The 25,534-nt window shown below is 41.4% G+C and overlaps 1 protein-coding gene across 3 annotated transcripts in view; it reads right to left on the bottom strand.

Annotated features, from left to right (window-relative positions):
* The window catches only part of LOC142415304 (fibronectin type-III domain-containing protein 3a-like), a 50,636-nt gene extending 25,335 nt beyond the window's left edge, over positions 1 to 25,301 (bottom strand). The window contains exons 1-4 of one of the 3 annotated variants that reach the window (XM_075513469.1): positions 25,192 to 25,301; positions 19,866 to 19,969; positions 6,007 to 6,145; positions 308 to 383 (exon numbers count right to left, since the gene is read on the bottom strand). In XM_075513469.1, the coding sequence (XP_075369584.1) occupies positions 308 to 383; positions 6,007 to 6,102 (172 nt within the window). In that variant the 5' untranslated portion in view covers positions 6,103 to 6,145; positions 19,866 to 19,969; positions 25,192 to 25,301. The remainder of the gene's footprint in view (positions 1 to 307; positions 384 to 6,006; positions 6,146 to 19,865; positions 19,970 to 25,191) is intronic. The other 2 variants (XM_075513470.1, XM_075513471.1) reach the window with 2 other exon arrangements.
* Positions 25,302 to 25,534: the final 233 nt, after the last annotated feature.

Below are 25,534 nucleotides of genomic sequence, written 5' to 3'. Positions count from 1 at the left end.
GGACTAAATCCCATGTAAATTCATGTGTTAAGATTCTGAGAAGAGAGTTATTCAAGGATCATTACAAAAACAGTTGAGATGCTGGCCTTTTAGAAATTAGCAGCGAAGTCGGCAGAGATGCAGGGAATTTTGGCAATTTCCCAGTGCTGTCTCATTTGGGCTTTAAGTACAAACTGAAAAATCTGGTTTATTACATTGCAGAACACATAAAAACACATTTGACATTACAGAAACAAACACTGGTAGTAATTATGTGATATTTGCAGAATCAAAATATTTGGATTCAGTACTTCAGTTTTTCCTTTACCTTGAATACACTGAATGTGTCCATCTTCAGTTCTAATTGTAAATGTTTCACCTGGGTTTACCTGTACAAGAATAACCTGCAGAAAACAAAACACAAAAGAGGTGGGGTTTTTTTTTTGTTTGTTTGTGTTTTTTTTTTTTTTAATTTTTTTTTTATTTATTTTAGAAATTACCTGGGGGAACAAACCCATCTCTTCCTTATACCCACATGTTAGATTAAAACAATATAACTTTGGCAACCTTAGAGAGTATAAAAAGCAAGATGAGAAACACTGATGGGTACAATGAAATTTCTTCATACTTTGACATAAAATCATTAGTTTTGCATAATCAGTATTTTTCTCTGATTACTACCAGAAGTGATTCCCTTGGTACACTTGAAATAATTAACTAAGCTTTTATTTTCAATATTTTCACACTGCTTTTTCTTCTTTTATGGAAACAATAGATTACCTAAGATTCACCTTGCTTTCCAAGCTTTGCCTATGAGATTATTTCAGTTTCAGGGCTAAATTGGCAAAAATCAGGACTATACATGCACACGCAAAAAAGAAAAAAAAAAAAAAAAAAGAAAAACAAAGAAAAAAGATGCTTTGCCCCATACTCAGCCCTGTTTTTCCATTGAAAGCATGCTGGTATGTATTTTGACAATATATTCTCTGATGCTATCAAGTAACTTAATAAAGTATGCAGTCCTTCGGGGGTGGAAGGAGGGTAGAAGAGGAGATGGAGCAGGTCATGCCTACCACCTCTGCTCTACAGCTCCTGAAAGATCAGGTGTATTTTCTCACGTTTGTGTAATCCTGTCACTAAAGAAATACAACTAACAGTGAGATTCTGCAGGTCAGTTTGGACACGATCACATTCACTTTCACACAAATCAATGCGGACATCTGCCAGAATTACTCCTCAGTCCACGGCATCGTTTCCCTTGTGCTGGGCAACACAAACGATCACCTCATTCTACCCCATTCATAGCATGTGCTTCAGCCTTATTGTAAAATATTGGCAGCTGTGCTTTGGTTTTATTGTAACATGACAACATCACTACAAGAATTTGGCAGTGAGATCCTACGATATTACATAGGCATAGGTCTAATTCTTTAGTAAAATGAGGGGTTTGGCCATGCAAGAACTGCACAGTTACACAGTCAAAATTCCACCCTGGTGACAGCTAACACATAAAGAAGAAAGGCCAATGTAAAAATTGAAATAAAATATATTTGTAAAACTGGCTATGAAACTCAAAAAGTATAATTTTCTTTCATTCAATTTTTCTAAAATATTTTTATACCATTCATGGAATGACAATTATATCAGGTAGATGGGACACGAAGTGATCACCCAGTCATCTAACTCCTTGTAAAAATTAACTACACATGACATTAATGAACAAGCCTGTCTATTTTGTGCTGCTAGATCTCCAGCGATGGAGCTCCATAAACTCCCCAGGCATCTGCACCACAGTTTCACTAACCTCATCATTACAGATTTTATCATCTAATGTCAACATCGAACCCTTACTCCATGTCTTAACCACCAATGAAATCAGGAATAAAGCACCAATAAAAGAAAGATTGTTTTCTGCCATTTAGATGCCATACCCTGTATATAAATCCTTTGGGGATTTTTATCTGCCTTTTTTTTGGAAACAGTGCAACGCTGATGACTTCCACTTGCAGCCTTTATCTATCCCTTGGCAGACCTCTTTCTAAAGGACCACTACTAAACCCAGTCGTTCCTTACGATAAGCTGACTACCTAAACACAGTACTTTCTACTTGTAATTTTCTAGATTATCTTTCTAGTAATCAAAATAATTTCAGGTTTCCAATTCCTCTCATTTCATATCAGCTGCAGATTTATTAAGTACACCTCAATTCTATTATATTGGACATTAATAAAAAGATCACTGAAAAGAACGAGACTTAAAAAGATCTTATGGTCCCTCATTCAACCTTTGCGTTTTGAGCAATTTCACTTACTCTCTTCCAAAGAGTTTGCCATGTAGCTTACGCCGGCATTAACCAAAGCACATTCCTCCAGCCAACATATAAGAGAGCAAGTGCAAACACACCCATGTTTACTGAAGTTATAGCTTACGTCTCCCGCTTCTCTCTTCCTCTCCCCTTGAGCGTGCAACTTCAGCACAGAACGAGATTGGTGTTTGCACAGATCTCTTACATTTAAACTGTTGTGCGTAAAACGAAACTCAAAGGAGCAGACTGTTAAACGCTGTTTATCACTGATTTTGCAGCTTCTGCATACTGGTATATTAATCTTGGCTTTCATTTTTTAACAGGGGATGTAGAAGCATCTATGAACACAGACCCTGCTCCAGTGAGTTCACAGTACAGGAGACAATTTTACTCGAGGTAGGTGAGTTGCTTCTGGACATAAGTAAAACATCAAAACCCCCTGAAAATGCTATCTAGCAAGTCAGTAAAATTTATTGTGGTTCCACAAGAAGGACAGATAATACTTTTAAAAATGTCATGCTTAAAACACTGAAACTTAGGCAGATATGTCAGTATATAAGTAAATTTATGACTTAAACTCTACTGAATTTCTAGGAGTAAAGAGAGAGAAGCAACGCTACTTGTTTAAAGAAAACAGACAACAGTGGGCTGGGGATTTGCCAGAGCACAAAGAACCAGGAAAGATGAGGTTTGCTGCGAACAGCAGCTGCTGGGGATGGACACTAGCGGGGGGGGGGCAGGACTCCGTAGGCAGGTATTAAACCTCACAGCAAGTCTCATCTTCGAGGGCAAGAAAATTCAGAGGCAGGAAAGGGACCCTGTTAGAAATTCAGAGCCTCTGAACACGTCAGATCTTTGGAACAGGTTTCAATTAACTGAAGTTCTCACAAACAGTTCAGGAAACTATTAACTGAACTCAGCAAAAAGGATCATAAGTAAGTAGTGTAATCACAGGGCTGTAGAGCAGTGCAGAGACTGGAATTTCAGGAATGCATGGGGCAACGTCTTAGAGGAATGACTCACTATAATTAATGAAGCAAATGCAGTTCCATCTACCTTCCACCAAGGAAAATTTCCAGGAAGCCTGAGTGTTTCTAACGAGTCAATCTAAGCCAAGTCAGACGACAGACTAGTGCTAGGAGTCACAGATACAGCAACACCTTCAGGTGTCCCGCGCAACCATTGCAGAACTAGCGGGATCAACACCGTTTGAAAGCTCTTTCAAAGCACTGGCCAGCGTTTTGCTTTTATCCCTTATTCTCACACTTTCTATTGCTGAAGTTTCTTCAGAACAAGAAACCCTTCCAGAAAACTTCCAACTTATACTTTATGTGAAGTGAAACCGATGACCTGGGTGCTGCATCTGACTGTTTGAAGCGATTGGCCAAACAGCACAAGTTTTATTTCTGAGAACAAAACCACTACAATACTCTATAATTAGCCTATCCTCTACGGCACCAGCAGCAAAATAATTTAAAAACCCATCTGCATTAATAAAGCTTCTAAGTTAATACCCTATTTAAAAGCAAACTTTCCAATGTGAATCTGTGGCTCAGAAGCCTCTCCTCGCTAGAGAAAAGTGCCACAAACAAGAGCAACAAGTGCATTTGTCAGGCAACCGAAGGACGGCAACATGACACGGTTGTTTATATACAGACATGCTAAAATGAGAAATGCTGGCACATCAACATGAAATCACATTCCTGGTCCCATGAAGATTCTCACTAGACAGACTTATTTGTTATTTCCAACGTAATTCAATTCCAAGTCTTGGAGACTATTAGTCTTCCAAGTCTACTCCTCAAATGCCATTTTCCCATGCATCTCCAAGATCCAACTTTTTTTTTTTTTTAACCTCACCTGATTGCAAACAGTCTCAAGTAGGTTCTGAAAATTTCAGTGATTGTCACCTTCTTTTGGGTCATTCAACACACACTAGTATTCTACACGCTGATCGATACCAAGACATGCTATACAAATACAGCTATGGAGATGGTCTCCAATTAGATCTACTTGATCTCTTTTCCTTGTGTAACATGAAACACTAGCTACTGAATAACCTCACAGCTGGTCATTGTCTAAAGTTTCACATTGCTAATAATGCTAGAACTTCAGAACTAGCTTAGCGACTCTATAGCTTTACTTATTCCAAAACACAGTCACTGTACTTTTATCTCCAGAGTCTGAGGAAAGAAAGCAGAGTAGACTTTTTTTAAAATAAGGGCTATTTTTACACGCAAGTATACTACAGTCCTTCCCCATCTGTAACAATTACGAAGTAAAGGATATCTCATTTAAAAACTTCAGCATTTACTATGTTGTAAATGTATCTGAGGTCTATCAGACCCTCAACAATTCATGATTATTTTGTTGTACCCTGTTTATCCACTGTACATTCAAATATGCCACGGTCTTCACTGCTACCCTTCATAATCATTACATATGACAGTTACCCTCCGGAAACTTTTATGCAACTTTTCCTTCTGGATTAACCCCTTAATTCCTATTTCAATTACTGTCAGATACTTGAATCTATATATTGTTCAGGTTAAAGCAATGGACGGTTTTGCTCCCTGCTTCAACAAAATGATTATTTAACTCCAGGCACATAAAGCCTTCAAATTTATGTTTTGTTATCGCAGAATCCTAGAACAGCCCAGGTTAGAAGGGAGCTTGAGAGATCATCTGGTCCAATCTCTTGTGGAAAAGGGAGCCTAGATGAGATTATCTAGCACCCTGTCCAATCGCAGCCAGCCAACAAAGAGCTATTTAACTATTTAAAACAAAAACAAACCAACGAACCAACCAACCTTTTCCCTCCTATTAGGACCAGTCACTGGTCCTGATAGCCGCTCTAGGGCAGGGGGAAGATGCTTCTTAAATTAATATCCACTGTTAAAATGTCAGGATGTCTGTAATATTTCTGAGTGCACTGCAAATCTATCTCCAAATGATGGGAAGACATCTCAGTATTTGTCATACAAGGCACTCAGCTTCTACTGCCAACAGTAAATTCACTTCAAGTTTACTGACAACTTAAACAAGCTTGTGCTTCAGTCAAATCGTTTTGCTTCCACTTTTGTCTGTATTTCTAATCATACTAGGTACTTCTGAAGGGTTGTGTCCAATAAAATTCTAATGTTTCAACTAAATATACTCAGGTTTCACCAGTGCACTGTAATTATTAATGAAGAAACTTAATATCAGGAAGCCAAAGTCTTTCCTCTCCTCTACATTTCCCTGCAATAGACCCCTTGGTTTAGAGCACTGCAGCCACTTGCTAATCTTTATTGATTACTTTACATAAGCTTTAAGAAGAACTTTCAAAACCTTAGTGCTTCATTAATCCATATATTTTTCCTTTTATTCCTTGATTTTGTAGTTTAATTTTAAAGCACTTAAATGCGTATAACAAACATTCCTTGTAATTTGCAATCTTTTCACATTTCCACTGTACTAATGTCAAATGATTTTCTTCCTCTTGATATTTGCACTTCCATTTTACCGATGATATCAGTGCCGAGATCCACATGCTTTTCTAACTTTGCAAATCAGTTGCTTTATTCCAAGCCTCCTCCTCTTTCAGCCACCATACAAGCTGTACAACAAACAGTTTTTCTATCTGTTCTGTTTTCTACAGTATGCTTGAATGTCAACCTCCCTACTACCGCCGCTGGCACGGTATGACGCGACTTGTATGACAGTGCTGTGGATTTACTTGCCTGTTGTATGCTGTCCCCATTAACCATATGAGGTAGAAGTGGCACTTCATTCAATATAGGCGTAGCTTCTAATGGAGGCGGCTGGTCGGCCATCATGGCTGGAAACCATTCATTGACAACTGCTCACATTAACCACCTGCTAAAAGAAAAAGAGAGCGCCAATATTTGATATGTCTCTCCTTTCCCCCAGATAATTCTTTACTTTGTTTGCCAAATGTGGTACCAATATTTCAAAAGAAAAATACAGCAGTGGCTTTGGAACACTGTTTTTGGTTTTTTTTTTTTCTTCTCCACAAAACAAACACTTGCACTATGATATTAATTGAATCCTTTAATGACAGCAATTCAAGAACATTTGAAAACTCAATAGGAAAATATCATCAGACTTCAACACTCCACAACTCTCCCCCAAGGATTTTCAAATAAACTGACTTTAATTGGAGACAAAAGTTACTATAAAACACCCACTTCTAGCTTCATTGCACATTTAAAAACTTGTGCAAACTGACAGTCTTAAAAGCACGGAGGGGATCCCGTGTCATATACCCGCGTTCTTCACAATGGAGTACACCCAAGTAGTCTAATATATTACCCTACTTTTCATTTTTAAGTCCTGCATTTAAGCAATACATACCCTTCTTCCAAAAATACGCTCTTTAAACACGCATCATGCATATTCAACCTGACATGCCGTGAGTGATGGAATCGGCACGTAAATGATGCGATTACACATTAGCATAATTTACACTTATGCAGCACTTTATCCCTAAATCTATAGTTACAATTTCTAAATTGCTTGTCCTCCAGAACCTAAGTTTTAAGCCAGATAATTCACATACTATGAGTACATTTCAGTCTCTACGATGATCAAAAAGTCCCCAAAACCACACAATATCTCCAAGGTAGCAACATGTCATCAATACAGAAGTCTGACAGAGGGAAAACAAAGCTTAAGGCAACACAAGAGAGTACTTGGTACAAAAGTCTTTAACTGAGTACCATGGAGAATTGCATATGGAAAAGTGCTGCATAGTTTTGGGCTTCTCGTGAATAATCAGTAATTATAATAAGTCAAAATACAATCCAAACATCAAAACACAATCCAAATGGTAGTGAATTTTCAGTGTATAGTTAATTCAGCATCCATAAAAAGCACACGATAACAGGATACAGGAAATGCTGACATTTCCCTCTCCCTTCCCATTACCTCCTATAAACCCATACAGAAGACAAAATGTGGTTAGGATAGTCCCGTTCGTCAAATTTAAAACAACAATCAAAATCAAAACAAAAACCATTTTCCCCTCAATCTGTGCACGAACCAAGTCAGTCTATATACAACTGCCAAATCCTTGTTCAGTTCTCTATAACCAGTATGGAAATGACAGTGTTTGCGGGGGCGGAATCATTCTGGCGTTAACTCATTTCGTTCAGAAAGGGTCTGTAATAACAGTTGAGATTACAAGGATTTCTCCTGTATTACCATTACAAGGTAAAGAGGCTGGTAGCATCCACTGGTAAAAAACACATTCTTTCTTGTTTGCAAAAGCACGTCAAAATAACTGATACAATCACACAGCCACAAAATACAGCATAACGAAATACCCAAGACTGCCAAAGAAACCAGCTCATTCTGCATACCAAATGGTTTCCGGGTCTGCTCCAGCAACAATTTTAAGAGGCCAAATATGACTGCAGAAGTGCAAGGGCTAGACATGGCCTCCAAAGTTTAAATTTGTATCAGGTTTGTCCTAAATATACTGAACTCCTTAGCATGTTATTTATTTCCTGAATAAAATAATCTTCCATCCTATCTGTCAGATTTTGAATTACCTCTGCCAAGGAAACAAACTCATCTGATTGTATATAACTATTCCACTTAAAAATACCTGCATGGTAACACTGCCAGTCAGTATGCTAAAATTAAGGCAGAAGTTTCTTCTGCTACACCTCTCTTGTTTTTAGAGGTTTAGAGGTTAGATCTAAGTCTTAAGAGCCATAATAGGAATTCAGTATACACAGGCAGATTGAAAACACTTCATTTTATATATGCATATATAAAAATTTCTTTCATTTCTTCTCCATTTCTTTCATTAAGAGCCTCAAAGACAACAGAAATTAGCACTTAACATAAAGGGGAAAACCCTTTACCAAAAAGCAACTACATCTGCATTCAAATGTTCAATTAACCAAAGTAACCAGCTGTACAATAACGCGTTCTGAAACAAGTCCCAATACCACCTGCAATTTTAAATAAACGTTCAAAGTTTCTATCCTAGTCTGCTACGTTGGCTGAATATAATTCTCTGAGCCTTTGTCTGCATTAGCGAGCAGCACAGCGTAGTTAGTACAAACTGCAGAGCAGAGCACCAACTTCCACATGGTTTTCAGAATCCTTCATCTATTGCCTAATGACACAGGTAGTATTTACATTTACACCTCCGCACACACACACACACGTTCTACTTGCTTGGTGCTGTAACTTCACATTTTTCAGAGGAAGAACTTAATACCTGGAGTATTAGGAAACAGACGTTTTTATGCAGTCAATGACAATCGCCAAAAATAGCAAACACAATTTCATGTCTTTGCAGGAATCTCCATATGGTCAGTGAAAATGGAAGTACAAGCATAAATGAAACCATTTTCACAGAATCACAGAATCGTATAGGTTGGAAAAGACCTTTAAGATCATCAAGTCCAACCATAAACCTAACACTGCCCAGACCACCACTACACCATGTCCCTAAGCACCTCAGCCAAACGTCCTTTAAATACCTCCAGGGATGGCAACTCCACCACTTCCCTGGGCAGCCTGTTCCAATGCTTGATAACCCTTCCAGTGAAGTAAAATTTCCCAATATCCAGTCTAAACCTCCCCTGGCGCAACTTGAGGCCATTTCCTCTCGTCCCATCACTTGTTACCTGGGAGAAGAGACCGACCCCACCTCTCTACACCCTCCTTTCAGGCAGTTGTAGAGAGCGATGAGGTCTCCCCTCAGCCTCCTTTTCTCCAGGCTGAACAACCCCAGGTCCCTCAGCCGCTCCCCATCAGCCTTGTGCTCCAGACCCTTCCCCAGCTCCGTTGCCCTTCTCTGGACACGCTCCAGCCCCTCAATGTCTCTCTGGGAGTGAGGGGCCCAACACTGAACACAGCATTCGAGGTGCGGCCTCACCAGTGCCCAGTCCAGGGGCACGATCACTGCCCTAGTCCTGCTGGCCACGCTATTTCTGATACAAGCCAGGATGCCATTGGCTTTCTTGGCCACCTGGGCACACTGCTGGCTCATATTCAGGCAGCTGTCAACCAACACGCCCAGATTAATTTAGTAACTCTTGGGCAGTTTCACCTGACTCAGAACACTAACATTTCACTGTGCAGCTGGGCTCAGATGGCTGCAAGTAGCAGAACACCAACGATAAAGAGAAACATCCCACTACGTACTTATGGACTGTGCAAAAAACAAGTTTTTTTGCTTTTAGAGCAAAGCTTCATTCCTTGGAAATACTGATAAGAGAGCAGCAAAAGACACTGCTGCTCTCAAAGGTACCACCTCTGCTGGTAAATGAGCACGGGACTCAACCCCTCCCCAGTGTAACAGGTAAAACTTTCAATGGAAATAAAGCACTCCCACTGAACATGGTATCAAGGGGTTCGCCTCCCAAAAGTCTCCATTTCATTCAAGGAAGTAGGTGGTATTTGGGTAAATAAAAAGAGAATTCCTGAAAAGTTATTACATACTCAGCACAATTTCCTGAAAAACAAAACAAAGAAACAGAGACCTATCTTGAAAAGCCATTACCCACACCCTTCTACTGCTCGTCTAGGAGCAAGGAATCCAGCCCTGCCGTCCCCCAGCTCAGCCCCACGACTCTCACCACCGAAGGCAGCGGCAGGGTAAGCAATGCAGCGCGGCTGCTGCAAGGCACCAAGACAGCTGCTTCTAAAGAAAAGGTGGAGGGCAACCACTGCGTGGGCAGAGAGGAGACCCGGGGATCCTGAACCCACCTCCATCCACAACTCCCACGGTCAAAGTCCTACCAAGTCTCTCAGCTTCCCTCAAAGGCTGTCACTGATGCCAGGCGTTCTCTGAACCCTCGGTTTTACCCCAAACCAAGTCAGCTTGGATAGACAAATCCAGATGGTGAGTTGTATATGGCCCAAAAAGGAACAACCTACCTATAGGTACAACTGCATCAGAAAGCTTCTCGGGTCCCCTAAAGCTAGTTTGTTCTATCACATGCTTGGTAATAGAGGCCCAGGCTGCTCTTTTCCAGGGTCTGTTCTTGGCAGCTAGGTGTTTTAAGTTTTTGCTACTGACTAAATCATTGCTACTGACTATCCAAGTAGTCAGGGCAAAAAAAGAAGAAAAAAGTGTTTGCACTAAGAATTCACGGGTTGCATTGACATTAAAGATGAGCTAATACACAAAATTTTAAATTCTAGACTAAAAATAAACAAGAAAAACCCCATCTGCAAGCATTAAAGACTAGGCAAATTCCATAGTTTTCAGAGTTGCAAAGGAACATACTGAGAATTAGTGAATCATTATATATGAATCAATAGCAGAATTTGTAGATGTATCTTCTAGAGCTTTGTCACCATGCACTGGAGATTTTTGAGTCAGTATGGAATTAAATAGTTTAATTTTTAGAAAGGTTACATTCTACAAGGGTACTTCTGGCCTGATTCATTTCTTTACAGTGGTTTCTATTAGACATCAGCTAAAGGTCATTCCCAAACCTTGTTTGAGCTGAAGGATGAATTCAGCCCATATAGCATGATAGCCATTAAAAAAAGAAAAAGAATTGGGACTAACCATCTCAGAAACAACCCTTCTGAAGCACTGTTTTAGCAAAGCTGAAAGAAGTAATAGTGGATATCGCATTTCTAAGTTAACAAAAATCTACACCGGAAATAGCGTCAGCTACTGCTTTCAAAGATTATTTGTTCAAGACACATGCATCTAAAAAGCTGAAATATTTTGTCATTTATTTCACAACATTAAAATAAATTATTTTAAACTAAATAAAACCAGTTCATATTTTAAAAAAATGTACCCCGAGAAGTGTTCCTGAGTCATTCAACACTGTGCTAATGTAATATGGTTAATCATGTTAACCATATTAAAAAAAAGGCAATATTTTCCACTTACAGTCTCACACTACAAAGGCTTCTAAGAAAAACAGAAAATCTTAATGACTAGCCTTCCAGAAAACAATTACAGCATACAGCGGCTGTGCCTGACCTCACTTCCTGACATAGTAAAAATGCTGAGACTCTGGAAGACTGAAACATTGGCCTTCCCTTTTCTCCAGCCCAAATTCTTCTCAACCAGTGCTGCAGTCACCCTGGACCCCGTCCAGCTCCCGAGGATTCGCACTGAACTCAGTGTTCATTGATTCATGCCTACTCCTGTCTGAAGTCAGCGCCTCAGCCGAGAAAGCTGGGCTCTTATTTACATACAAACCAGCTATTATGCTCCCTATACGGAACTAGCACAGCAAAGGTAGCTAACTGAAGTCTGTGTGATACTAGACCATCCTGCCTGAAGTCTGGAAAACAGCATGGATTCTCATGAGTCGTTTTGAAATTAAAATCTGAAAGAGTCTAAAATAGTTTCAATCTGAAGTGAAATCAATATGCAATTCTAGTACACGCGAGTAGTTACTAACAAACGTTTACTAAAACCACTGGAAACGATGCTTGCTGCATTCTGAAGCCTCCTTCGGCCACTTGCCAACGTGCGGCTTGGAACGAGGTGCCACGTTCAACTCAGTGTCACTTCCACTTGGATGACACAACAGAAACAACTTCACAATTACGACAGTCATATTTCTAAGAAAAAGTTACGACCGGAATCATTTTCCTGCATAAATGCACCGTTTCTGTTTTATCAAGAACTTTGGAACCAGTCACCAGTAAACACCAACACCACATCAACAATTTTACAGATGTGGTTGCCCTTTAGGCAGTAACAATAAATGGGCAACTATTTATGTGCAGGGCATGTAAAAACAAAGAAAAGTTTGTGTATTCATTAAATGTGCTTTATAGTACTATACAAAATAAGAAAAATTTCATATAGTGAAAAAATAACTTTTTTGTTGGAATTATATCCTTTTATCATATTAATAGACTATGAGATTATTTATTGTGCAAATGTGCAGCAGTGTTACGTATTTAGCAAGTTTTTGAAATCCTGTTACCTCATATTAAAATACTTTCCTAGTATATTAAAGTTCTCTCTCCAGAAAGATATCACACAGCAACTAAATGGGAGGGGGAACACTGTAGCTAGAAATGGATCAGCTTCACTCCACTATCCAGAGTGGAAGCCGAACAGATTTCATAAACAGTAAAAAAAAAAAGTTTATAATCCCATACAGAAGCGATCACAAAGACACTATTTTCATTACAGTAAGTGCTGGATTTAACATGAGAAGGTTCCTATTCCAAGGAGCTTATTACTTAAACGGAGACACTTTTTTTTTTTAATACAGTATGCCTGAGTTAGAAAGAACAATGTGTCCAGGCCCAAAGAGGAAGTCTGATGGAGAGCTAGAAATTTAGCCCAGGCTTCCTGATTTCTAGGTTCACTGCCTTATGCAACCTTCTAGCCCGATCGTAAGTTTACATTTATTGCAGGAAGTAAACTACTACAATACTGCTATTTATTAAAAGCAGTATTGTATAAAAAACCTGAAGCTTTAATGATACTTTTTTATATTAATAGAATTACTAATTAGTATTTTTTATATATATTTGCTATACTTTTTTTATATTATATACAGTTATCTTCTCTAAGTGGGGAAAAAAATCCCCAGGCTCATTACAAGCAACTTCCTTCATTAGTGTCTTTTACCTTTGGAAAAAAGTAACATCCAGAACTGGATCCATGGACACATACGAACCTCATGTACTTGGATAAAGAAAACGTTGAGACACTGCCATGCCTTAGACTCCAGAAGATCTCTTGCAAACTGAGACTTCAGATTATTTTAAACACTCCAACCTGTCAGCTGAATTTTGCATCAGCGATCTCCAAAGGTTGTTAAAAAGAACAACAGTAGACCCAAACAAAAGTCATCCCCAACTTCAGGCTAAGGAATAGCCTCGTCGAAAAGATCAAACCTTATTTATGAATTCTAAAAAAACCTCACCCCTCCAGATTTGAAATTTATGCCCCACGCAATTTTGAGGCAGGAAACATTTTGGAAAAAAAGATACAAGCTACTCTCTCCCACCCAAGTTTTTCAAATAAACAGTATTACCAAGGTGTTTAAGATATCATCCCAATCCTAAAATAGTTCTCCTCTGCCGCAGGACCACACGTGAGACGTTCTAGGTGGACTGGTTTACTTTTAGCAAGATTAAGGGAATGAGAGACTTAACAGAAGCTCAGTTACAACTTTAGCCCTGAAGAGACCACCATCACTCCATAACAGTCATCTGTTCAAAACTAAATATATGTTTTGATTAAAATGTTGGAAATAATTTGTAATGACACCCAAGTGAATTTGTCTGCACCATCTTGTATGAAGTTTGGCTTCTAGCCAGAAGGGCACCGCAACTTTGATACTGAAAACGTTCTTCATGACTTACCCAACAAATGTGCTCAGTCAAACATTTTTAATACTTACAGCTGTGAAAAGCCCAATGTCATTTTGATCTAGGTACTGCTAGGACCTCGCAATTTTGACCTAGGTGAGGTCTGTGACCCAAGTAAAATAAAAAAACCTCAACAAGATGCCCACCCCAACTCCACAGACACATAGTACAAGGTTTCCGCACCGTGCGCCAAGTGTTTTCTTCTGGAAACTCTTTTAAAATCTTTTTCTCTTTTGACGTCTAAAAAGTGACAATTCCAAAACATTTCTCTGTGTTTTCCAAAAAGTTTAACTGTTACTTAAATGCTTATCATTCTAAAGTAGTGCTAATAGTTTCCACGGTAAAATATAAAGGTGACCACAAGCCTTTTATCACAGGCCAGATAGACCTTCTGCCCTCACAAAGACCGTCTGGGGATCAAACACATCAGGCCGGTCGCCAGAAGGACCTCTAGTAACTTCCTAAAAGCTGCAGAAAGTTGGCTGGCTCCTGCGGCCAGACTGAATGACCCATGGAGGGGGAAGTCAAGGTGGAAAGGCTCTGTAGGAGAGCGAGGGGGGGAAGCAACTAGCAAATTACAAAAGGACACTTTTTTCCTACAGACAATTAAGTATTAATGCTCATCTCTCAGGGTACTGTGATACCTGATTGCCCATAGCAATTCTCCTTGAAGGAGGAGTAAGATTGATGGAAAGCCCTCATATCACGGACACCAAAAAACCCTAAAAAAGCAGAGAAACAGCAGATAGAACATACTAAGACACACGGGAACTCTGACGTAAGTGACAATATCAACTTTCATCCTCCCTTACCAATCTGGATCAGGTTCCTGATGTGACTGCGCCAGGAAAGCAATAAAAAAAATTGCTCCCCTCCACCCTCAAATAGGAACTACACAAGCAACCGCCCACAGCACTTAAAAATTATTTTCTAACCTGAAACTACATCCCTCAAGATTTGAGAGCTCTACTCCATGGGGACAAAAAAGGGAAATGCACAGCCTGAAGGGTAGTGCTCACCCTAGAGGGTTATACACATTTTCCAAGTGACTGCAGAAGTCCTTGCTGTTCTTCACAAGAGAAACTCCATTGTCGTGAGCTGGGAAGAAAGTTATCTGTCAGTGCCCAAAGTACGTTAGATTGGACCTGTTCTTTAACAATATGCTCATTGGTCACGTTAGGGCCGTGTCTGTCCTCTTTCTTATTCGTTTATGAGGCCTGTAAAGTTTGCATTAACAGTTTCTATAACACAAACATGACATTACTCCCAGATAAATATTTTCCTTCATTGTTTTAGTTATTTTATGTCTTTACTCTTATTGCCAGGAAAGCAGAGTCATAACCTAAGCACTTCTGTGCTGCTTCCTAAGTGACCAGCCCCATAAAACGAAACCCAGTAGTTCCTGAAAGGTCCCATTCCTACTTCTAGAAGTGTTCAAGAGAACTGAACACCTCAAAGGGCTGAGCCCTTAAAGTGTTTCATTCTTATTTTAACTTTAAAAAAAAGTAATGGGATTAAGATATTTTCCAGCTGTATCGCTGTTGTTAAAAAAAAAATTAATTAAATGCAAAACTGACTGCTTCTTTCCACCAGCTAGGAAGATGACAAGTTCTGGCATAAGCTAAGTTGCTCATTTTAATGTCCTAAAGCTACACAAAGCATGAAATTTTTAAGCTTATATGAAAAAGCTTTTAATAAATGCAATGTAACAACATATTTATTTTAAATATGATTTTCTAAGTGTGAAACTGTGTCCTCTGAATTTCAAAACGTTGTGGTTGTTTAGGCCTTGAAGGAAACCAGTTTATTTACACATTAACAACATACTACTGAAATTCTATACCCAAATGTCTATCTAAATCACTTAGAAGTTATAGAAGTAACATACACCACGGTTCATGGAAAAGTAGTTCCAGAAAACCTTCTGACCAGAGTCACACGAAGTAGAGTGCACTGTTGAAATGAAAAAAATTCTAAAAAACGAGAAAGGAAAACCCTATGAAGAACAAAAGCAGTGACGTTGTCCTCACAGGTCTCGTGGTGCAGTCACAATGTGAACAGTGGTAAAGAACAGCTGGCAAAGCTAACAGGCTATTTATTTGCAGATAAAATACACACGGCTCTAGAAAGACAACCCTATACTCTTAAGAGCACAAGTCCTACTATGTATCTGAAAATATATCTTGGTGATAATGCAGTAACAGCCACAGAGAAACCTTAACCGGTCAGCAAAAAGGCAGCTGGAGTTTACACCTTTAAGTAATTACAGAGCTGAACAGATGAAGCAAAACGTTTAAAACCATGCCAAGATTTACAAGATGGGAACTACAAGTTTCTACAGGGAGCCGCACGTGCTCCAAGATTCTGAAATTCAGGTTAAGTATCTGGATAACTAAGTACAATTCTTCCCTATGGGAAAAATTCGGTCTTGAGGTGGAATGTAAAATTTAATCCCTTTTATGATAATTTTTCCCCTTAAAAAACCCAAGTTCTGCCCATTTATTTACCAACCTTCTTCAACTCCAGGGCAAAAAGTTCTGTTTCAAAGACTGGAAACAATCCAAAGAAATGGCTATTGTATGTGCAGACAAGTCCACCGCAACGGGAACACATATTCCATAGCACCTTGTTCATCTGCGTTTCCTCCCTATAGCAAGGAATACCTAGTTCACAGCAAGCAATAAATATCTAAGTATTTTTAAAAGCTTTTCTTATAATCTTCAAGTAAGAGCTGGCTGAGGACCAGCCAGCAAAGTGGCAAATTTAAGGGTACCCTGAGCTTGGCTGCTTTACTTTGTCCTATGCTATGTATTTCCCAACACCAAACATGCCATGCTGCGCGTTGTACAGATGCGGATGTCGGTCTGCTGAACCAGTGAAACCTCCTGGGATTATGCCAGGGAAGCACCAAAACTCAGACCGTTTTAGTGCCAGAGCTGTGTAATACCTGTCCTAAATTAACCTAGAGAACATTATGGGATGGCAGACACCAGCACAAAGTTGGTACAGCTGGTATGATACAAACAAGATCTGATCCAAAAGTTATTTTCCAAACGCTTGCATTCCAAATCTTGAACGACAATTTATTTTTTATTTTTAAGCTTGACTCTAAGAGAGAGCAATCATCCAGATTATTAAAACCAACAGCAACAACGCTACTTCCAGGAAAGGCTCCCTACCACAAGACTGGTCAGAGCAGCCAGCTGTCGTCTAATCCAACAAAACGGAAGTAATATCAGGACTTGACAAGATTAATACAAGCAGGAGTTTGCTTTCAGGTTTCTGTAGACACTACGGAAAGCAAAGGCTGATTTTCCCCTAGCTCTGATTCAACCTGCTTCTGCGAATCAGAAGTGTGCTTGATGATTCCTGTCAATGTATTGATACAAACAAGCTTTTTAATTTAAGAACTCTCTTACAAAACATGACTTCAAAAACAAGCATAAAAATACAGCAAAAGCAAAGGATTTCTTTTTTGTATATTGTAAGAGATTATGCAAACTTCAAGCAAGGAAGAATTATTTTGATACACAAACTGAAGACTGTTTCCCTTGCGCAACATGAGAAGAGGTTCGGGCTGTAATGCCTTAGCTGCAGAGCGGATCAAATTAGTCTAGTTAAAACAGGTTATACTTAAACCAAGGGCTAAAACACACCAATAAATTACTTAAATTACCACATCTGAGCAGTCTCATAGTAACAGACCATGTGCATTTTTTTAGTTCATGGAAAATGCAAGGTGAAATGCAAGTATGAGATCATACACGAGGTTTAAGCAAACACACTTCACCCAGCGTTTCTGACAGGCCAGGAACGTGCATATAACCATTATACCAGGTCAGCTGATGCATGGTAACACACTAAAATAATTTGCTTCTATGTCTGAGCTTTCAATATTTATTGGTAAATCAGTTAACCTGCTACAGGTTTGGGGATGTAATCACACCTTTACGTAAGAGTGTAAGTGTAAATCGTCACAGTTTTGAAGAATCTAAGGATGACAGTTTATATATATGTTTTTATAAAGTTTATATTCTCAGAGATCTAGGCATTATAAAGCAAAATGACAGTTTACAATACACCAAAAAGGTGTTTACATAATATCTTCCAAAATGGAATAATTCTTCTAAATAACCATCACCCCTGACATTTTGAAATGGACAAAAATGTATGTATTGGTAAGCAGATTAAACCTTCTGATGAGAACAGTCATTCTGCTCCATACTAGCATGTACCGTCTTGCAAGTACTTAAAGAATACTAAACCACTTTACATCCGTGCAAATATTAAAGGCTGCCTTTACTCCTTCACGTAACTGTAACACGACGAACCCAACTCAAGTGATAAGCTAATGGTACAGATCACTTCACTAGTTTGGAACACTTTAATACTTCACATAGCAGAACCGAAAGCAACTGATCGCCATTAAAGAGATATCAATGTTGAAGCTATTTAATAAAGGGCATGAAACAGCAGATAAAAATACATCATCCAAATTTATAACCCCATGTTTAACATGGTTAAACAATTTTCCTCCCCAAATACCTACTCAACTCAGGAGACTATAACACGGTTACCAATTTTTTTTCCTTTATATCTTGTAAGAAATCCATCTGCTGATTGATCTTTTGCTCACAGGACACTTTCAAATTTCTCCCCAAAGACTTGTTTTGTACTTACGCAGTTTCACATCACATTCTATTCTACATTGATTAGCTACCATTCAGTTCTTTACTTGATTTCTTCTGTTGCATTAGACAATTGCAAAGCAAACACGTAAGGGCTTGGGAAAATGGGATAAACTGCTCTTCACAAAGTTGAGACTAGCATATTACATTTGAATTTTGGTGCCTAGTCATAACATGAAAACTAATTCTTCATTAGAGGGGACCTAACCTCAGTAAAAATACACACCCCCATCATAGAAAAACTAAAATCTGCTTGGATGCCTTTCAATTCAATAAACAGCACGTTAGCTGTGATGCAACGCAAAAATGCAATTCCATCCTCTGACGCAGCTGATGTGCGATTGCTTTCCTCGATGCAGCAGTCGCATCAGGCTAAAGAATACACTGTTGTCAGCTATACGCAGCCAACATCATGCATACCGTGATCAAAAACTTGTCAAAGGACAGGGTTAATTAGTGACCATATAATAGTCGCCTAGTATCGATGGATACCCATTTTGAGCAATATTAACAACTGCTGTCTTCTAATCCACAGACAGATGGTGAAACATGAATTCAAATATATGAATTGGAAAGACCAGGCCTCCACCAATGCAGCGGGTGGTTCTATAACTAAACGTTGTTTTTAGAAAAAGCTTGATGATGGTCTTCAGGACATACGTCAACTCTTCAAGAAATGAAAACAACTACTTTGTGTCTTTACATCAAAAAGGTGATTTCTTATTCACAAGTGCTTTATACTGCATCTGCTTATTCTCCTCCTATGTAAAATATGCTGTTCTAGCCAACAGCTTCTAAAACTCGTCTTTACTTTTGGCTACTTGAACTTTCAAGAATGCAATTGCCATGGTTTCATAAGGGTCTTGAAGTATTGCACATCAAAAGATAATTCACAGGAATCTTCATTAAAAAAAAAAAAAAGTTGGAGAATTCTTGCTCTTGTAAGTGCCATATCAATGGCAATTTTCTGACAGATTACTTTCCACTTTTCAAGCGAGTCAGTTCCATGATCTGATCAATTCCACCACTGAGGTGCTCCATGACTCCAACTAAAACCAACGTATCTGAGTAAGGCCACCTAGTCCCTCACTTATCAGTATGCTACCACCCACTTGAGCTGTTTTCTACACAGGAAATGCATTTCGCTAAAAACAGAATTTACTTTCTTTATCCAAAGGCCAATTATGCAAGTCTCTCCAAGACAACACTTCCAGCTAAGGGGGTGGGGGGAAGGGAGAGAGAGAGAAAAATTAATGTGGACACAAAGATGAGGTTGCTACCTTATAAAATCAATAATGTTTATGTGGAAATATTGAACCTCTTCTTACCTCAAGAACTCTATCAATTCTTCCTTCCCTAATTCATTTTTTTACATTTGACAATAAGTTATCAAAAACTTTCTTCCAGGAAAAAGAAGAGAAAAAAAAAAAAAAGGAGTCCTAAGTTTAGAAGTATGTCAAATACTTTTATATTATTTCACCTTAAAGTGTTACTTAGAGACTTAACAGGAAAAAATGCTTCATAAAAATCTGAGATAATAGTAAGTTATGTCTAATTACCGTTGACACTCTCCTGCCTTGAATTTGCTCCTGTTGATAAATGTTACACGGTCAGCGCCTGCTGTAGTATGAGCAATGTGCTGTACTGTCCCTCAGTCTTCTTTCTGCAGACAAGAAAAAAGTAACAGTAATTTTCTTTTCAGTGACTTGGCAAGCGTAAAGTTTTAAGAAAAAAGGGTGCAGAAAACAACCTACATTCAATAAAGCAGCAAAAGACATCAGAGAACAGCCAATGATTAACTCCACTAGAATCAGCAAATAAAGCCCAAGGAAGACTCCACTGGGAAAGAACCGAAAGACCTTACGCAGCCTTCCTGCATTCATTCAGTACCTACAGAATGCAAAACCTGACAACCGCGTGAATGTTGCACACACATTTAGTGCCGTACTAGCCAAAGACACTCCACTGCTTAAGCTGTGATCTAATTAGTGAAAGGTAACTTGAACGCTATGAAGACAGTTTCCCTATGAAGTGCATTCTGCGGTAATTAAGTGTATTTACCTAGTTATCTACTCAGCGCTCTATTCCTCCATATGACAGTAATGATGAAAAAAATCCATTTCCAAAAAGTATGTAAATGTATCCACATTTAAATTACCATGCACATATTTATCCTCCAATAGGGTACATTGAAAAGACAAAAATTGTACAATCTGGAAGACACAATCACAGTTTACTGTTATGGGGCAGCACAGCTTTATTCTAGAAACTGTTCCACTAAAGATGCTCCACCAGGAGAAGGTAATGAAGAGCTTTAGTAGTCACTGAAGCCACTCAAGACATTGCGTTTAATAATGTAAAAATCATCATCTTTCTCAAACGACTGGATCCAGTACCAAACTCCAGTTCCGAAACCATTTGCACACTGAAGATTATAAATTGCACGGTTTTGGCTCTCCAAACTTCGGAAGTCTTTACAAATACTAGCCCATTCCCAATATAGTTTTTCTAAAGATAGGGCACAGGCACGTACGTTCTGCAGTTTTACTGGAACACTGTAGGAAATCACTGCCCCTGAGTGTAGCTCACTGAGGTAGTTTATAAGCTAAGCTGGCTAACTTTGCACTGAGCCAGCCAGCAGAAGCTCACAGCTTCCTCCAGCAAACACAGCAGATCCATTGTTATTTTCCCCAGAAAGGTGATACTGTCTTGAAGTTGCAGATGTGTCTGAAGTCACAGCCTAATAAATGTTCTTCCTGAACTACTTTTAATGAGACACGGGCAAAAAAAAATATAAAGCATCAGGCCCCAATGCTGGAAAAGTGAATCTTGAGCAAACGGAGGCATTTTCCACATCAATCAAGATATTGGGAACAATAGCAGATTTACATTAAGAGGGAAACGGACTAAGGGCTCCGAGCCAGTGGTCTGTCTTTGCTGGTCAATACACAGAAAGGATTGTGTTAGCACCACTGAAAGAATAAATTATCGCTGCTTTTACAATAAGCTCTTCAAGAATGCAATAAAGAGTTCAGTGTGTGCTCCTCACTCAGGAATCCAAAACTTTTCAGTTAAGGTCTGGCTTGCAGCAAAGATAACAGCTGAAAACTAACCATCTTGACCTTGGTAAGCTTCATGACAACTTGCTAAAAACAGGTGAAAAAATGAAAAGGTTACTGCTCTGATATTCACCAGCCTTGAAACCAGAGCAATGAGCAACCACAATTTTAAATAGCGACAGTTCAGACCTGATTGTTTTGAGATATAGCAAAATTGGAAGTGAGAAATGTAATTTTTTTCCTAAAGTCTCTCGACTGTTGCAGTATTACTAATAATGAGGTTTTCTCATCTGCTTTCAGAGATAAATTTAAAATTCTTCTCTGATTAAATGAAATGATGACAGGAAATGAAGAAAATATGTAACTAGGGAAGGAATTCTTACAGGATTTCATAGCCGCTTCTGACTTTGATGCAGAATATTGTAAGAATGCCTTCCCAGTTGTGTATTTTCTTAGAAGTTACAAGCTTACTTCTACAGTTTGACAAGAAGTCTTCCAAGTTGGGGAAACAGCAGGTCATCAAATAAAAGTGCCAGTTTCAGTCTTCCAAGCTTAAAACATGTATTTTAATTTGCTTGAAATTCACCCTAAGGGATTCCAAAACCTTTTTCAGTAATGGGTATACAAATGGGTCTACAAATACATACATAGTACGGCTCAAGCGTACTGCATTTCCCAGTGGGGCTTTGCCAAGGCCAGGCACTCTCGCTGGTGAGCAGCACGCTGGCATTTTTACTGTTTGCACAGTACATATGAAATCTTGTTTTTTAAGGACTCACCAAACCTTTCCTAAAATAAACATAAAAGATGAAAGATTGTTGGCATGGGTGTGACAACCCACACAGTCAACACGATGCAAATGCTAGCCTCCAAAAAAACCCAAACAAAAGACCGTTAAAAGCGTTATAGAGAACATTTATATTCAACTGTGTTGCAAATTTGGTTTCAGTACAACATCAAAGAAAGATGCAGTTTGTGATCAAGGGTTGTGGCAGGAAACGCACTTGTGTAGACAAACTTATCTTTATTCTCTCTAAAGGTGAATACACGAGGAGTTATTGTTTTAAACTATTCTAACATCCAATTCCTCAAAACCATTGGCAAGTAAAACACTGCGGTAAAATGAACTACCAAATTTTACAAACAAAAATAAGCTATTCTAATATAACGGGAATGAAAACAGCCTGCAATATGTATCTGTGCAGATACAAAGCCCAAGAGCTGAAATTATTCCATCTCATTGTCAAAGTGCTGCTTAATTGCAGCGAAGGCCAAGTTTTTCAAAAACTTGCTGCAACAATACTGAGCCTACAACCGAGTGAACGACTTGTAATAGCTTGCTCCAGGAGACGTTTAAGACGGTCAATCCAAATCCTGTTTATTCACAGACTGCTGCGTTAAGAATGACAAACTAAGAACCAGGATACCAATGAACACAAAGTAGATTGCTTTCAACTCAGCTTTATAGAATATTAGATTTATTTGATCCTAGCTAAGAACAAATTATTCCCAGACAATAACAGCATTCCAAAACTTCCACAGATTTGGAACACAGTAAGGTAGAAAGACCTAAAAGAGAGGACGCTGTAACAGCTGGCTGTTTTTCAACATGCGTGGCTACACACACAGAGCCTTGAGAAAGTCAACATCTTTCTTATTTACCACCTTATCCTTTTTCACAGACAAACTACAAAAAACAAGGAAAGGAATGCAAGTGTGGGAAGCAACTCGGGTTTTGCTTCTTACTCACAAAGATACTGAGCAAAACACAAAGTACTTTCTTCTACACTGGATATTAACTCCAAGGTCAATTTATTGGCTTAAAATACAGAGAGGATGCTTCCCTGGTTAAAATGCTAATCTGAGTCTCAGGAAATCTAGATTCAATTCCCTGCCTCACCACATACTTCCTGTGTGACCTTGGGCCATAAATATTTCGGTGCCTCAGTCTTTCCATCTGTGACCGAGATAGTATTTTCCTATTGAACCAAGTGTCATAAAGATAAATACATTAGAAGAACATTAGGAATCACAGGCCATAGGCATACGCGTACCGGGCTACCAAAGAACTTATCTGCAGCAGTACCATGTGTCAATATTCACAATTAGGCGTCAGCTAAAGAAAGGAAGGACTGCCAATGTTAAAAACCTAGCTACCACAGGACAGAAAAGACATCAAATATTTGAAGAATGGATAGAAATTGAAACCTCCGTTATGAAAATAAATTAGCTTTACAGAAAATCGCCATCATTCCTACAAGAAGTCCGAGTAGCAAGTTTTAAACAGAATCAAAACTCAGAAACCAGCTGAGAGCGAGCTGCTGAAGGAAGCCAATACACCTGCCAGCAATGCATTATTACCCTGTTTTCTGAGATTCCTGCGATGTGCTGCGCATGAAGCGCCTCAAAGGAGAGGCAGCGGAGGGGCTGCTGAGGCTGGGGGCCACGAAACCCTGGAGACGCTCCCCCAGCCCTCCGCAGGAAAGCAACCCCACGTAGCTGAAGTCAACAGCCTTTTGTAAGAGGCAGTAAATAGGACCGCGCTGAAAAGCAGTCACAGTAGGGTCCCCACCTTTGCTGCTGCCCCAAGGCAGAGGGGGACAAAGCAGAATGGGGGAGGGTAAGAGATGGTCACCACCCAAACACTGGATGACAGGACTGACCTCCCCCTGCCCCGACCCCAGGAGGAGCTGGGGGAGGTGTCTGGTACTCGAGCTGCTGATCAGCCAAGGGGAACAACTCGAAGGCTACGTGGCATTTGCAGGCAGCAGCTCCGGCTGCCGAGGAGGGAGAACAGAGCGGGGGGGGGGGGGGGGGGGGGGGCTGATGGAGGGGGGAACGACTTCAGATCTCACCCCCCTCTCCCCAAAGAAATGGAAGAAAAAGGAGGGGGGAGAGACGGAGAATGTGTGCGTTGGGGAGAGGAGCGGGAACGGGCGGAGGGAAGAGCGAGTCCGGGGAGCTCGCTGGCATTAACCCCATCCGGGGAGGCACCGCGGGGCTCGCTGAAACACAGCCGAGATACCCCCGCCCTGCGAGCGGCACCGCCGCGACCCCGGCCCCAGCCCCCTCTGCCTCCCCAGCCCAGCCCGGCCGCCCGGGGGCTGCCGCCGCAGCGGGGCTGTCCCGTTAGGAGCGGCCCCCCGCACCCCGCGCCGACCCCAGCCCCGGCACCCCAGAGCCCCCGGCTCTTCCTGGGCAGACCCCCCGCGCCCCGTGGGGCAGCCCACCCGTACAGCCCTCCTCCTGCCCCGGCTCCCCCTTCGCCCTGCCTCCCCCCCAGCCCACCCCTGCCCCAGGCACCCCATCCTCCCCCATACGCCGGGCTGCCCCCACCTGCCCCGTGCGCCACGTCCACCCCCAAACCTGCCCCATACCCCGGGGTCCCCCGCCAACACCCGCCCCATACCCCGGGGTCCCGCTTCTCCCCTCAATCCCCCCCGCTCCCCCTCGCCCCACACGGCGGGCACCCCGCCGCCCCGCGCCCCGTCCCACACGGCGGCCCCCCCGCTGCCCCCCCCCACCCCCGGCCGCCGTCCCGCACCCTGCCGCCTCCCGCCACAGCCGGGCCGGCACCCCGCCGCCTTCCCCCCGCCCAGCCCCGCCTCGGCGGGCTCCGCTCCGCTCCCCGCCGCCGGCGGCGGGTCGAGCCGGCCGCCAGCTCCTGGCACTGCCCACCGCGCCTTGGGTGGGGAGCGCCGCTCTCCCCCGGCCCGGCCCCGCCGCTCTCTCCCGCCCGCCCCGGGGGGAAGCGGGGGGCAGAGGGAGCCCACGGGAGCGGCCCCCGTCCCGGGCCGCGTCGCGGCGGCCCCGCGGCAGCACTGACCGTGCGCGGCGCCGCAGCCCCTGCCTCAACCCCGGCGCTGCCGACCGCCAACCGACCGTTCCGCCATGATGGAATGCGGGCACTGCGCCTGCGCCGCCGCCGCCGCCGGCCGGGGGCGGGCGGGCGCGCCAACCACAGGCCGCGCCGATCTTCGTCTTCAGCCACACGCTCCCGCGAAAAGGGGCGCGGGGGGGCGGCGGGGGAGCCCGCAGGTGGCTGAGGAGGCCCCGGCGGGGCGGGAGCTCGGGCCCGCGGGTGTCTGGCGGGGGAGGCAGGGCTGGGGGGCGAGGGAGGGGACACAGCTCTTCAGGGCAGAGGTGGCACCGAGTGGAGACAAAGGTGC

This window comes from Mycteria americana, chromosome 10, assembly GCF_035582795.1.
Source record: "Mycteria americana isolate JAX WOST 10 ecotype Jacksonville Zoo and Gardens chromosome 10, USCA_MyAme_1.0, whole genome shotgun sequence".
NCBI lineage: Eukaryota > Metazoa > Chordata > Aves > Ciconiiformes > Ciconiidae > Mycteria > Mycteria americana.
The sequence above is the reverse complement of the archived record's forward strand: the minus strand, read 5'-3'. Positions and strand labels throughout refer to the sequence as shown.